Source organism: Tupaia chinensis, unplaced genomic scaffold (assembly GCF_000334495.1).
Source record: "Tupaia chinensis unplaced genomic scaffold, TupChi_1.0 Scaffold000082_1, whole genome shotgun sequence".
NCBI lineage: Eukaryota > Metazoa > Chordata > Mammalia > Scandentia > Tupaiidae > Tupaia > Tupaia belangeri.
Genome location: NW_006159543.1, coordinates 1380764 through 1397020, shown reverse-complemented (window position 1 = coordinate 1397020; position 16257 = coordinate 1380764). Strand labels below are relative to the sequence as shown.

General features: G+C 37.8%; 1 protein-coding gene across 1 annotated transcript in view; it reads right to left on the bottom strand.

Annotated features, from left to right (window-relative positions):
- COL4A5 (collagen type IV alpha 5 chain) overlaps window positions 1-16257 on the bottom strand; it is a 229320-nt gene that overhangs the window by 95119 nt on the left and 117944 nt on the right. Inside the window, exons 21-30 of the mRNA XM_014585694.2 lie at window positions 15692-15865; window positions 14802-14885; window positions 11604-11696; window positions 9913-9983; window positions 9349-9540; window positions 7082-7250; window positions 3664-3756; window positions 3474-3578; window positions 2412-2509; window positions 876-1026 (exon numbers count right to left, since the gene is read on the bottom strand). Coding sequence (XP_014441180.1) covers window positions 876-1026; window positions 2412-2509; window positions 3474-3578; window positions 3664-3756; window positions 7082-7250; window positions 9349-9540; window positions 9913-9983; window positions 11604-11696; window positions 14802-14885; window positions 15692-15865 — 1230 coding nt within the window. The remainder of the gene's footprint in view (window positions 1-875; window positions 1027-2411; window positions 2510-3473; window positions 3579-3663; window positions 3757-7081; window positions 7251-9348; window positions 9541-9912; window positions 9984-11603; window positions 11697-14801; window positions 14886-15691; window positions 15866-16257) is intronic.

The following is a 16257-nucleotide window of genomic DNA, read 5'->3' as shown; positions in this document are numbered from 1 at the left end:
GTAGGGAAACAAGTACACTCACACATTGCTGGAAGGAGTGTAAAATGGTGCAAATGGAGAGGAATCTGGCAATATTAGAGGTGCATTTAACCTTTTATTCAGAAAATCCATTTTACTACTCTTGTATTATTATACCTGCATACATCTGAAATAATATGTATGAAATTTTATTCACTGTGGAATTATTTGTAATAAGAAAAGATTGGCAAAATCCAGTCAAACAACTAGCAACTTGTGGAATAAACCATGGCATATCATGTAATTTAATACTAAAAAAGGCAAAAAGTAATATACTAACTTTTAAGAAATGGGAAAAATAAAATGATCTATGTTCATTAGCTTTTCAATAGTATTTTTATAGAGGAACACTGAAAGGATAATTAAAAAACTAGAAAGTGGGGATGGAAAAGAACAGAATAAATGGAAATGGGGTGGAAGGAAGACTTATCAGTGACACTTTCATACACATGTGATTGAATTATTCATTAATATACTAACTTTTAAGAAATGGGAAAAATAAAATGATCTATGTTCATTAGCTTTTCAATAGTATTTTTATAGAGGAACACTGAAAGGATAATTAAAAAACTAGAAAGTGGGGATGGAAAAGAACAGAATAAATGGAAATGGGGTGGAAGGAAGACTTATCAGTGACACTTTCATACACATGTGATTGAATTATTCATTCAATGGAGTAGAAAACAAAAACAATAAAAAAAATAACCAATGAAGAAGATAAACAAAGAAGAGTATAGCAGTGACAGGGGCAGCATGGACTTTTCAGCTAATCAGGCTTGTTATCCATAAACCTTCCCAAAAGTTTCAATATCTATATAAGTTAAGAGCAAATTGAGAAGTAGCAATAGCCTCCATACCTTTTGGTCCAGGTAGCCCATCAAAGCCAATGCGTCCTGGAGGACCTGGAGGTCCTGGGAAACCACGATCACCTTTTGGACCAAGCATTCCTTTGAAACCTGGGAGTCCTGGTGGCCCAGGTGGCCCAGGTAACCCAAATCCTGGCTCTCCCTTGAACATACAACATGACAAAACACAACAAAAACTCCCATGACTTTCCTGGAGGTAATTGTTTACCAGAGAATTTAAAGGAGAAAATACAGGTTAATACTTTTTTTTTTCTTTCATGAGGGAAAAAAGAAGGATGAATTAAGTAAAAAGTAATTGGTATGTTGGAGAGAACATCTGGAAAGATGGGAAACAAGGTTTAGTCAACTAGTTAGAATGGTTTCAGAATAAGAAAGAGATAACTGAGGAAGCATGACATTAAAGAACAGTATAGGGGGCCAGCAGATGGCATGGTGGTTAAGGTACTGGACTCCCACATGGCCAACAACAGTTCAAGTCCTGGGACTGGTGGCTTGTTTTCTCACTTTCTGTCATCCTCTCTGTCTCTCTCTGGTCAAATTAAAAAATAATAATAATGATGATGAATAAAACAAAGTAAAATAATTCTTAAAAAATGAACAGTCTATCTAAGTGAGCAAATGTGATTATAAACTGAGTATTAGGTAATCCAAAATCACTATTTTTAATTTGACTAAGTATGATAATGACATTGTAGTTTTTGTATAAAATGCCCACTTACTTAGGAATGTTGAAGCATTTATAGATGAAATTACATGATTTTGAGATTTGAGTTAAAACACTTCAGCAAAGAGGGAAGGAATAGATGAAACAAATGTGATAAAATCTTAATAATTTTGAATCTGGGTGATGGATATATAAAAAGTCATTGTATTATATTGTTACTTTTGTATTCATTTCAAAATGTTGATAGTAAAATAAAAACAATCAACCAGTAGAAAAGAGGTTTTCTTGTGAAGGCTGGGGTCATGGCTAACTGTTTTTCCTATGGAAAAAATAATGATAAAACACAGGAAATTTAAATTGAGTACAGAGAAAATATAAGAAAAGGCAGGATAACTACATACTTCAGCAGTTTGCTGAAGAGTGATTGAGGAAAGCTTAAGATTAGATAAATATAATAAAAGGAAAGAAGGAATTGAAACACAGTATTTCCTATTACTAAGTCAATAGCAGTGATTTGCATTATGTATCCGTGATGAAACTGGGACAGAGGCCAACAGTGTGGGAACGTCTTGACATGATATTCAACACTATTTCAACCAATCAGGTCACAGGCACGGGGGAGCTAATCATTGTATTCTCTCATCTAATCAAACAACCAGCCACTTTAAAAACAGTCTCAGAAAGGTTTTTGTGTGTGTGTGTGTGTGTGCCAGATATGACACCCTGGACTATTTAAGATGGTTTGGGGGTTGTTTTTAAATGAAAATATAATCAGTTAAGATTTATCTATATAATGAAGACTAAAATAGAAATTATTAGAAAAGATAGAAAGATGAGAAGGAATCAATTAAAATGTCCCAGACCTTTGGTCCTGGAAATCCTGGTGGCCCAGGAGGGCCATCTAGTCCAATTCTTCCAGGTGTCCCAGGTGCTCCTGGAGGTCCTGGAATTCCAGGATAGCCTACAAAATGATAGATCACTTTTTAATTCCCCAAGAGAAGACACTTTAAGAAAGATATCCAAATTTCTAAAACTACACTATTACCTTAACCAATCATGATTAGTGACTATGATAAGACATTAAAAGCTTAATGGCACTCTATATGACTATTTAGGATCAAGTCTTGTAGACACCTGATAGTCCCTGTCAACACTTTATGATCTTATCATTTTCCTATGTAACTAATATACATTAAAGAAATATATGTGAAAGATACGCCCTTCTGAAGAAAAACAAAGGCTATTACATAATAAGATACAGCTAAAAGTAAGAAACAAAAACACAGAAGAATTCTGCTTGCATCTGGAATATAGTATGAAAGGGGCCTATGTCACAATTCTGGAAATTAGCTAAAACTGTAGATATTATGCACAAATATACATATAAAAATCTGAAAGCATTTGGTATAAATGAGTAAGGGTATGTTTAGAACTGTCCTCAGTCCGACGTGTACTCTTGCCATTTGTGAGAATAAATTCTGAGAGGAATAAAGTAGAACTGAAGAAACAGTCTAAAAATTTCAATGAATCAAAAGAATATTATTTAGTATAAAATACTTGAACAGATGTATACATTAAGTCTGCTTTCTGTTTAATACAATCCATTAGCTATTGAGTATTTCTTATGTACCAGGAAGTGTTTTAAGTTCTAGAATACAATGGAGAGCAGAAAAAATAATCAGTTATGTGGGTTTTTTAGAATATCATTTTTTCATATCTACAATTCAGATATTTTCTTGTCTGAACTGCTTGACACAAAGATAATGAACTTAAGACACACACACACTATGACTTTTCATTTATATTCAATATAGCCCACAGAAAAAAATGTACACTTGATGTATTTGGTGTTGAATGAATTGTGTCAAAGAATAATGTCATACTAACCAGCTAATCTACCCTGCCAGCCACCAGTTCTAACATACCTTTGGGGCCTGGTGGCCCAGGAAGCCCAATTCCAGGGAGACCTGGTTCTCCTTTGCTACCAGGTATTCCTGGCAATCCTGGTTGGCCTGGGAGTCCAGGGTCACCTATAGAGAAATATCAGTTTTTTGCATGCTCAGACAAAGAATTCAGCAAGTGTTGCAGATGTTTTAGAATAAATTTCTCACATACCTGGAAGACCTATTTCACCATCTCTGCCTGGGCTACCAGGCAGGCCAGGCTTCCCTGGCTGGGTTATGGTCTGACCTGGATCACCTTTAGGGCCTAAGAACAAGAGTGAGTTAGCAGTGAATGAGAAGTGTTTACTTGCAGACACAAAAAGGAAATCATTGAGAATCTTTTGAAAATGCAAACTAACAAAATTCTACAATAAAAACCACCCCACAGTGCATATTGAAGGAAGATATCAAACAGAAGGATGAAATTTCAAAGAAAAAGTATATCACAACTTTAAGAGCATCCATGATTGAAAATGTGTGATAGTTAATTTTAAGAGTCCACATGATCGGGATTAAAGGTTGCCCATATAGCCCATTAAAGCATTATTTCCTGGTTTGTCTGTGAGGGTGTTTCCAGAAGAGAATGGCATTTGAATCAGTAGACTGAGTAAGGAAGATCCATCCTCTCTCAATGTGGGCAAACATCATCTAATCAGTTGAAGGCCCAGAAAGAACAGAAAGCCAGTTCTCTCTCTCTCTTTTATGAAGATGTACACCCATCATCTCCTGCCCTTGTATATCTTAAGTCCAGATTCTCTGGTCTTGGACTCCAGTTCTTATACCAGCCCTCCAGTTTCTCAGAGCTCTTGACTTGGATTAAAGCATGCTACCAGCTTCCCTAGTTTGCCAGCTTACAGGTAGCCTATCACAGGACTTCTTAGCCTCCATAACTGCATGAGCCAATTCCCCTAATAAATCATCTTTTATCTATTTTTCTATCTATCTACTATGTACTTACCTATTATCCTAATGGTTCTGTTTCTCTAGAGAAAATTGACTAATAAAAGATGTTATCTATAAAAAATATGTTTAAAATGTAGGCCAAAGAATCTTAAAAGTATTGTGTAGGCTGGCCCTATAGCATAGGGAATGAGAAAGCTGAATTTCACAGGCTCAAAAGCAGTCTGAATCCTGGACCCAGTGGCTTGAGAAATATGCTGGGCATAAAATGCATGTGTGCCCAAAATTAAGACATGATAGAGAATAGATTGCGGTGTGACCACATGCCATTAGGGAATGCTTTCTCTTCTCTCTCTCTCTCTCTCTCTCTCTCTCTCTCTCGTTTAACTATAGTAAACAAGGAAATACTTCCTTTTGATCGGCTAATGATAACTTTAGGTTTTATATACATGCAAAGTTAGTACAATTACTTTTCTTTTTCTTTTAGAGAGATTTTACCCATAGGGTGTGTGCACTTGCTAGAGAGACAGAGAATGACAGAGAGACAGAAAGCAAGAAATCACCCCCCAGGGGGATGGCCACACTGCAATCTCTTCTCCCCATTCTCCTCTTGAGACCTTGGGGATGCATGCACATGTGTCTAGGTCTAGTGTGTTTTAAGCCACCCGGTCCAGGTCTCAAACCATGGTTAACTAAGTGGGAGACCAGCAATGTAACCATTACGCCATCTGGTTGTCCCCATACAACTACTTTTCACTATCTGAAATAGGGGCTTGAAATGGATTCAGGGGGAAAAAAAAAGATTTCTAAACATAATGCAAAAAGAAAAAACTATGAGAAAAGATTGACAAATCTGGCCACATTAAAATTGATTTCTGTTCATTAAAGACATCATACAGACTGAAAATGGCAAGCCATTTTGCACAGTACTTAGCTAACAAAGAACTAATCCACAGACTATATAAAGAACTCCTCTAAATCAGTAAGAACAAGACATAATCCAGGTTGATCCAGTAGTCTAGTGGTTAAGGGAACTGGATCCAACATTGCCGACTGTGGTTTAAATCCCGGCCTCAGCAGCTTGAAAAGCACTCTGGAGACCTCTGCATGTATCCCCCAAATCCTGATAGGATGTAGAAATGAAAGAGAAGAGATTGTGGTGAGACCACGCCCCATTTTGGCAGGGGTGGGGGGGTCCCTCTCTCTCTCTGGTAAGCATATACATTCTCTGACAATTAAAAAAATAAACTAATAAAAATTAAATAAAAATAAAACAGTGTCCAGGCAGATGTCACAGTGGTTAAGTCACTAGACTCCCACATGGCCGACCATGGTTTAAGTCCTGGACCCAGTGGCTTGAAAATCACCTTGGGTGCATGTGCATGTGTACCCAAAATCCCAGAAGAATGGAAGATATGAAATTGCGGCGTGGTCCTCCTCCCTGGGGAGTGGTTTCTCACTTTCCCGCTCACTGACTGTCTCGCTCCAATGAGCACACGCACCCTATGGCAAAAACTGCTAACAAATTAAAAAATACATGAACTAATAGAAAAAATTATCAAAGCACTTGAATAGGCATTTCACAAGATAAATTCAAATGGCCAATAAAGGTATAAAAGGGTACTAAACTTTAATGTAATCATAGAAATGCAAAATAAAACTTACATGGATATATCAGACTCAACAGATTGGCAAAAATTTAAGTGTGATAATATGCAAAGTTTGTAAGGGTGTAGACCAACAACAAATCTCCAACACTGCTTGTGGTAGTATAAATTGGTACAATAGCTGTGGATACAGTCATGCTGAAGATGCACTTATTCCATGCCTCAAAAATGCTAATCTTAAACATACACACACACGTGCATGCACAATAGGATGCTATACAGCAATGAAAATGAACATACTATAGCTACATATAGTTAACACAAAGCACATTCTGTGATTCCATTAATATGAAGTTAAAAAGTAAGGAATGCATACAAAGGTGATAAAACTAGAGGAGAAATGAAATTATGCAAAAGTCAAGACAATGGTTACCTTTGGAGAAAAGAAAAAGGATTGTGATTGGGAAAGAGCATGGAGCAGAGTATGAGGTTTCTAGGATGTGTGCAATTTTTATTGATGTGTGTGGTAGTTACATGTGTGTTTCCACTATAATTATTTACTAAACTCATGTATCATGTAAAGACAGTCAAGTATCATTTAAGGATGGGGATACGCCCTGAGAAATACATTAGGTCATTAGGTGACTTCTCATTGTATAAACATCATAGAGTATACTTACACAAATCTAGATAGAAAGCCGACTACACATCTAGGCTTTATGATATAGCCTATTATAATTTTATGGGACCACTAGTATATACAGTCTGTTGTTAACTGAAGCATTATTATGTAGTGCATGTCAGTATTTAAGTAGAACAAAAATAGCTACTTTAACAATGAAGACAGTCAGGAAATGTTAAGAAAAAAAGACCCCTTCTCCCATTTAAAACACACAGACACACACACAGACACACACACACACACACACATTGTGTTTCCCTGCTAAGGAGCTCTGATGAGCACAAACATATATGACCAGGGAAATATGTCTCATGAAAAAAAGCCGAGAGTGGGCAAAAGATAAACATTGCTGTTTTTGAGCACCAAATTTAAAACAAAATAAACGACCATATTAAACTTGCCTGGTATTCCTGGCTGGCCTGGATTTCCTGGCACACCTTGTATGCCTTTTTCGCCTACTGGGCCTGGAGGGCCAAAACCTGGAGGGCCCATAGGCCCTGTATTCCCTGGGAGACCTGGCAAACCTGGGGCTCCAGGGGGACCTCTTTCACCCTTATAAGCAATTCCACCCTGAAAAGGGAAAAGTTTAAAACAGAAACACACAGATATAACAACTATTTATAGGCTGGTATTACTGAATATGACTAGGAAAATTATATAGTCATAAATAGTTCTTAAAAGTTCTGTAAGTGCATGATATTATGGGATGGTGTGTGTGATCATTCAACTTTGTTATTCATTCCGTAGAGAAATACTGTTCAATTCCTACTAAGTGCCAAGCACACCGATGATACAGCAGAGAATAAAAATAAACAAAAATTTCTGCTGTCATGAGGCATTTACATTTTAGTATGTCACGTCGGTTATAATCTAGCTAATATATTATAAAATACCACTTTCCTGGACTGTGCGTTGTACACAAAACAAAACTCTTATCATTTATTTTCTTTCTTTCTTTCTTTCTTCCTTTCTTTCTTTCTTTCTTCCTTCCTTCCTTCCTTCCTTCCTTTCCTCCCTCCTTTCTTTCTCTTCTCTTCCTTCCTTCTTTCCTTCCTTCCTTCCTTTCTTTCTTTATTGGACAGATTTTTGCTATAGGGCATGTGCGCTCACCAGAAAGACAGAGAGAGAGACAGAGAGACAGAAAGCGAGAAATCACCCCTCAGGGGGGATGGCCACGCCACAATCCCTTCTCCTCCATTCTCTTCTCAGAATCTTTGGCAAGCACGCACATGTGCCTGGTATGAGTTTAAGCCACCAGGTCTGAGACTCGAACCGCAGTCAACCATGTGGGAGTCCAGCAACATAGCCATTAGGCCAACTGCTGGTCCACTTCTCATTTATTTTCAATCCTTCAGCTCTGTGGCACATCTGCCATACTAGTCACACTGAACTCTAAGCTTACAGTATATGAAACCAAGTTCTATTTCAGGGTGTCAGGTCTAAATAAACCCAGACAAGAATGTGATATAAAAAAGATGGAACCTCATACTGATTCATAAGCATTTTAACCTCCTGCACACCTATTCATAGCTATTCTTACTCAATATAGTAATAGGTTAAGAGAAAAAGATTATAAAACAATTGAGACAAAGGAATAATGAAAAAACCCTAGTCAGTACCAATGTACCATTACTATACATAATTGTGTTGTTTTAAAATTTTATTTTTTCAATAAAGCAAAAATTACAGAGCATAATTTTTTACAAAAGAGAGTTTTATATTCTTTTCTCTGTTAAATGTGTATTCCCTTTGCCCCTTCCACTTACTCTCTAACACCCATCTCCCCCTTTACAGTCTCTGGCATCTACATTTAACCTTTCTGCTACCATATTTTTGGATCTTTCAATTTCTGCCATAGAGTACAGGTATTTAGTACATAGTAAGTAGGGATATATAGTGGGTCTCCTTCAAAGTATGGCTGGTGAGAATGCAAATTAGTACAACCTCTGTGAAAAACAATATAAAGGTTCCTCAAAAACCTATCCATATAACTATGACTCAACAATCACACTCCTTGGTATTCACTCAAAGAATAGGAAAACACTCAGTTGGAAAGACACTTGCACATCTATGTTTATTGCAGCATTATTCATAATTACTAAGATAAGACATAGAATCAACCTAAATGTCCAAAAACTGTTGACTGGGTTAAAAAACAGTGGCACATATATACTGTAGAATAGTAATAAGCCATAAGAAGCAATGAGACTCTATTATGTGATTAAAAGTGGATGAATATAGGGTCCAGCAGTTAGCATAATGGCAATGTCGCTGGACTCCCTCGTAGTCGACCACGGTTTGCGTCCTGGACCCGGTGGCTTAAAACTCACGCCGGGCACGTGTGCGTGCGTGCCCAAGATCCCAAGAGGAGAATGGAGGAGAAGGGATTGCAGCGTGGTCATCCCCCCTGGGGGGTGATTTCTCGCTTTCTGTCTCTCTGTATCTCTCTGTCTGTCTGCCGAGCGCACGCACCCTGTAGAAAAAAAAAAAAACCTCTCCAAAAAAAAAGTGGATGAATATAGACGACTTAATGTTGAGCAGAATCCCAGTCTTTTGAATATCAGTTGGGTGTTCATCAGAGCACTAGGCCTATCCTTGGAACTAATTTAGTAAACATTTCTAAGTGATAATCTGCTATCATAAAGCTAAGAATATCAAACCAACTCACAGGTTCTCCTTTGGGGCCAGGAAGCCCTGGCAATCCATCCTGTCCAGAGCTGCCAGGTAAACCAGGAAGCCCTGGAGCTCCAGGGGAACCCATCTCTCCTTTGTCACCCTTCATTCCTGGAAAAGTAAGGATGTCTCCAGGTTCGCCTTTTGGTCCAGGGAGGCCTGGAGTACCTGGAGTGCCTGGTATTCCCTGAGGAGGTAGTAAGGAGAAAGAGGGAGAAAAGAAGAAAGAGAAAAGAAAGTCAGCTTCTTTTATTTATTTTTCCTAATGGTTCCTTTTCTCCAGTTACCCCACCAACCCACCCAATAATATTAATCAATAGTGTACAAAGCACTGAATCAAATAAGGCATATAAGTCAAAGAGAGTCAAGGAATACAGTAAATTACAATTTATTAAGAAATCCAAATTTTATATAGAGGTACGTGTGTGTGTGTTCGTGTATGTGTGTGTGTATGTGTGTGTGTGTGTGTGTGTGTGTGTGTGTGTATCCATAGGATAAAAGCAATGTGAAAATAGCTTACTTCTACTTCTTTTTGTTCTATAATATACTCAAAACTTACTGGTAATCCTTTGGGACCGGTTGCTCCAGCATATCCTTTTTCACCCTTCTGTCCAGGGAAACCAAGAGATCCTAATACACACACACACACACACACACACACACACAATAATGTGAGCTTTGAGCCTGAACTTCTGAAAAAGCTCATATAGAAATCAGAAAGTAAGAAAGTCAAATCTTAAAATAAGAACCCCACTCAATCCCCTTTAAGTCACATTTTAATTTTTTTCTTTTATGTTCTCAAAGTCAGGAAATTCTCTCTTCTTTTAAATAAATTTAACATTTTATGTTACATATAGCATTATATGCTTAGGTATTTCCAAATATAAAACAGCCAAATAGTATGCTCAGGCTCCTATAACCAAGAGATAAAGAAAATATCTGCATGCCTTTGCTTTGACTTATACGATTTTCTATCCTCACCAGTCTTGTCATTGATTTTCCATTTCCTAAACTTTGCCTTATGAGAAAATTTTGGTGCCCAAAGACTAGAAGAAACATCACTAAAATAGTGGATCTACAAATGGATCCCTGGACTAGCTATATAATCGCCTCATTATAAATGATAATTCCTAGGCTCCCAGTCCAGATCTATTGAATCAGAAAGTTCGGAGATGAGGTCTGTAATCTGGGTTTTAACTAGACCTCCAGACAATAATGATGCATTCATTCCCAAGTTTGAGAACCACTAAACTAGAGGTACAAGGCTAGGTTACTAACTTCCAATGGCAGCTATAAGACTCGCTGCAAGTATTTCCAAGCTCCAATTGAATTGATGTCCTTGGCAGACACACTAGACAGAAAGGGAAGAGATCTGGTGTTTATTCTCAGCCCTGACTTAGTCATTTTGTGTGATTTCAATAGAATATAATTTTGGGGTATCCCAAGAGGAAATTGAATAAAAGAGTTGTGGGTATGATTTATATCAAATATGGTTTTGATTAGAAATGATGAGGGAGGTGTTATATATAGAAAGAGGAACACTGGCAACTGGTTGCCAAACTCAAGTACAAGCCCTGTTCCTTAATGATAACATGTGATTTATCCTCAGTGACTAGAAGCTCTGAAACTGGAAACTATACTGTGGCCAGGCACTATAAACTTTTTCTCCAGTTTTTTGGAAAAAGTCAGACTCTGTATAAGTTATTTTCCTCTCCACATGGAAACTAGAGAAGATCTATTTCTTGGGGTAATATTGTCAAAATACTTTAATAGAAAGTGTTGACAGCTTCAGGTATTAGAAACAAGAGCATTATTTATTTCATGGCAGATAGAAGTATGTAATTTTTAATTATTTAAAGATAAGAATGAATATCCATAAAATGAGAAACTGGCAACACTTAAAACCTATGGGTTCACTAAAATCTAGCCAAGAATAATTTTTTTTTTTGCTTTTTTTTTTTTAAGTTTTTTGCTATAGGGCACGTGCGCTCACCAGAAAGACAGAGAGAGACAGAGAGACAGAAAACGAGAAATCACCCTTCAGGGGGGATGGCCAAGCCACAATCCCTTCTCCTCCATTCTCCTCTTAGGATCTTGGGCATACACGCACACATGCCTGGCATGAGTTTAAGCCACCAGATCCAGGACTTGAACTACAGTCTACTACATGGGAGTCCAGCAACATAGCCATTACACCAACTGCTGATCCCTAATTATTTTAAAAGGTTGCCCTGAATTAGACTGTTTTACCTGGAGGACCTGGAAGACCTGGCAAACCAGGCTGACCTGGAGGCCCTGAGATACCAGTTCCAATACAGTTGAAGCAGGTGTCACCTTTGTCACCTAGTGAAAATCATAAAAAAAAAAATGTTATAGAAGGGGTGTATATACCTTTTTCAAAGACTTTTTGTTTTAGGATATATGTGCTCGCTGGAGAGAGAGAGAGAGGGGGGGGGAGTGAGAAATCAGCCCCCAGGAGGGATGGCCATGCCACAGTCCATTCTCCTCCTGGGATCGTGGATGTACATGCACACGTGCTTGGCATGATTTTCTGGCCATTGGGTCCATGACTCAAACCACAGTTGGCCATGTGGGAGCCCAGCGACATAACCACCATGCTATCTGCTGGCCCCTGCATATACCTTCTTTATATAAGGGTGCATATACTTCTTCAGAGAGATTCTAAAGAAGTTATCTCTGAGGGACAACATTCTTACCTAAAAATGTGGTTACAGAAGCCTATATCTAGGATCAATGCATTTGACAAATATTTACTGAGTGCCTACTATGTGCTAAAAAGTGCTCCTGTTCTAGCTGTTTGTGATACATTGGTAAACAGAATGAGAAAACAGCCACATCTTCATAGAGTTAATATTCTACCAGTGGAAAGGGCTAATAAACACTGAAGGAAAAAAATGACTAAATTATATATATTAAGCATGTTAATATAATGTTAAATATATTTAATATTGTAGTATATATTAAAGGATGTTATGTTTATAGGGAAAAAGGAGCTGGACAAGTAGGATTGGATATGGCAGAGGTGAGTGGGAGGGTGCAATTTTAAATACTGTAGTCAGGATAGATCACATTGAGAAGATAGGATAAAAAAAAAAAAACTTAAAGGACATGACATGTGCATAACAAGTGTAGAGCATTCCAGGCAGAAGCAATAACCTTACTGGGCATCTACAAGTAATAGCAAGTAGGCCAGATTGCTGGAGCAGAGAGAGGAAAGAGAATCAACTCAGAAGGGTGACAGTTTATAATAAGCAGCATATCATGAAACATCACATAGCTCATGGTAAAAGCTGTGGCTCTTACTGTGAGTGAAATGAGACTTCAGCAGAAGAATTTAAACAGAAAAACAAAATGATATAATTTAAGTTTTAAAAAGATGATTCTAGCTGCTATGTTAAGAATGGACTTAAGGGCAAGGATAGAAACAGAGTAACCACTTAAGTGGTTACTGCTGCTGAGATTAGGTGAGAGATGGTGGTAGCTTATCACAGAATGACAAAGATCAGAAATGATTAGATTCTGGATATACTTAAAAGTAAAGGCAATGGGATATTCTCGTGGATTATTTATAGAATACAAAAGAACAGAGGAATTAAGGATGTTTCTTAAGTTTTTTAGCCCAAGTAAACAGAAGGCTACAGTGGTCTGTTTTGTAAATAAGAAAGGAAAGGTGTGAGTGGAGCAATTATGGGGGAGAAAGTGGCAGAGATCAGGCCTTCAATTTGATCAGAATGTAAAATTCAAATATTGAATAGATAGTTGGGTAACAATCTAGGGGAAAAGAGTTGTATCTAGACAGGAGACACACATTTGATTGTCACTGGGAAAGAGAAGATATTAAAAGTCATGAGAATGGGTGAATATGTTTAGAGAAGGAAGAGAAGAGGATTGAAGCCCAAATCTTGTGGCATTTTAAAATTAAAAGTTGAGTAGATAATTCTATGATGCATATGGAAATGCAGAGAACCGAGAATATCAAAGACTTACTGTAATCCCACAGTAATTAAGACAGTCTGGTATTGGTGCAAGGAAAGACAAAAAGAGAACAGAATAAAGAGGTCAAAAAGAGACTCACACATATATAGCCATGATTTACAAGAAAAGTACTAATAAAATTCAGTGGGAAAATTGATGACCTTTTGTACTATGGTACCAAATTAACTAGATATCCATGTGGGAAAAAATTAACTGTTATTCCTGTTTTAAATTGCGCATAAAATTATCTGAAGATAAATCAAAGAGCAAAACATGAAAGTTAAAACAATAAACTGTAGTCTAGAAGAAAACAGGAATATCATCAGGTCTTTGAGCTGAGCAAAGATTTCTAAAACAGCATGAACAGCTAACCCTAAAACAGGACACTAATGAATTTTATCTCACTTAAATTAATACACTTCGTTTCATTAATAAATTTGATTTCATCTTTTGTTTAAAATAAGACAAATAAAAAAGCAAGTCACAGGGCTGTACAACGGTGCTGTAGTAAGACATGACACTCTGTGAGGCTGATCCATATAGAGAGGTTTCAGGTTTGCATCCAGAGACCTCCCTTAGTAAGGGGTAAATGTGGCAGTGACAATCTTGTGAAAGTTCTCTTGTCGTTATTTATTTTTAGAGAGATATTTGCTATTGGGCTCGTGTGCTTGCCAGAGAGACAGAGACAGACAAAAAGCGAGAAATCAACCCCCAGGGAGGATGGCCATGCCGCAATCCCTTCTCCTCCATTGTTCTCTCACAAACACATGTGCCCAGCATGAGTTTTAAGGTGCTGGGTCCAGGACTCAAATTGTGGTCGACTACATGGGAGTCCAGTGACATAACTATTATGCCATCTGCTGGTCCGCTTGTTGTTGTTTTAATTGGTTACTGAAGTAGGAAGCGAGGTCAGAATCTTAAAATGAAAAAATCACATTGTACCCCACAAGTGGGTACAACTATTACATGTTTATAAGAAAAATAAAATAAAATCAGAATGGGGAGGAGGGGTTAGAAATTTGAAAAGAAAAGGTATACGCTCAGAAAACATGGAAATTTGGACTTAGTTGAACTGTTTTTGCTTCAAGTTAGTACACTGAAGTGAGAGAAGAGCAAAAGAGTCAAGTATTTATAAATGGAATTTGATCACAATGATTAATCATGGAATTTTAGCTAGGTTAAAATAGAGAAAAGGGAAAAATTTGAGGAGTAGTCAAACTTGGGAGGTTTCAGTAGAATTGAAGTAATGTTGGAGTCAAGTTACCAGAGGTATTGAGCTAGGAAGATGGGAAATGATGGTGAGAAAATGGGATTCAAGATTACAGATGTGTACACTATTGGTAATGAGATGGTCTTGAGATATGACCATAGGAGTGAGTGGCTAAAGTAGATTCAGGGAATTTTGCTAATGCTTTGAAAGAATGAAGGAACAAATATGTTTAGGAATCCAACCTTTCACTCCTTGTTCTCCTTGGAATCCTTTATCACCTGGAGATCCTGGAGGGCCTGGAGGGCCTGGTTCACATATCTCACCACCTGGGAGATAAAGAATATGAAGCCATTGTGAACTGTCCAGAAGTATCAGAAAATAAAATAATTTAAAAAGCCTGATACGTTGGAAAAGACCTTTTCAGTTATTTCAATGAAGAAATACAACTACCTATATGCAAAAGGAATAATATAATATTGTTGATAATAAATACTATTTGAAGAGCAAATTTATAATTTTAAACAATTATTTTATTGAGACCAGCAGTTAGTGTAATGGCTATGTTGCTGGACTCCCATGTAGTCGACCATGGTTCGAGTCTCGGACCCGGTGGCTTAAACTCACACTGGGTGCATGTGCATGCAATGCCCAAGATCCTGACAGGACAATGGAGGAGAAAGGATTGCAGCGTGGCCATCCCCCCTGGGGGGCTTATTTCTCACTTTCTGTCTCTCCGTCTCTCTCTGTCTTTCTGGTGAGCGCACGCCCCCTATAGCAAAAATCTCTGAAAAAAATCATAATAAGAAAGAATCACTTAACTCTATTTATTTATTTATTTATTTTAATTTGATCAGAGGGACAGAGCAAATAACTGATGGGGGCTGGTGGTGAGAAAGCAAGCTGCCAGGTCTGAGACTTGAACCACAGTTGGCCATGTGGGAGTCCAGTGCCCTTAACCATCATGCCACCTGCCAGCACCTGAAGAGCAAATTTAAACATCAAAGAATCATCAAAAACAAAAGGTAGAGGCAGCGGTAGAATATGCTGGGTATCAGAAACACAAATAATGATCCCATACTTCAACTAGTTCCTTGACAAATGAACAAAAATAACAGAACTTAGAAACACTTACTAGGAGGGACGTGAGGGCCAGGAGGGCCTGGAGGTCCCGGAAGGCCAGGAGGCCCAGGTTGTCCATCAAGTCCAGGAGATCCAGGAATAGAAATTCCAGGTGGACCTTCATCACCTTTCTGGCCCCTTTCTCCAGGAAAACCGGGTGGGCCAGGAGGACCCATAATTGCAGTCCCTAAGATAAGGAAAAGAATGCATTAAAGTGATCAAAATTGTTTCATTTTGCAGACACTACTCTGGTTCTCAATGACCTATTAGGTAATGTTGAGATCTTCCTTAAACATATAATGCTAGTTATGTTCTTATTATTTTTTTTCTAGGAGAATCAACATCTGAAAAAAAGATGAGAAGTTTCAAATAATGTAAGTAACAGTTTGAATGTAAGAAATAATAATTTTGGGCCAGCTGGTGGCATGGTGGTTAAGGCAGCTGGATCCCATATGGCTGCCTGTGCAATTTGAGCCCTTGGCCTAGTGGCTTGAAAAACACACTCGATTCATGTGCATGTGTGTCCAAAACCCTGCGAGGAGAATGGAGGAGAAGGGATTTTGGAGTGGCAACTTCCCC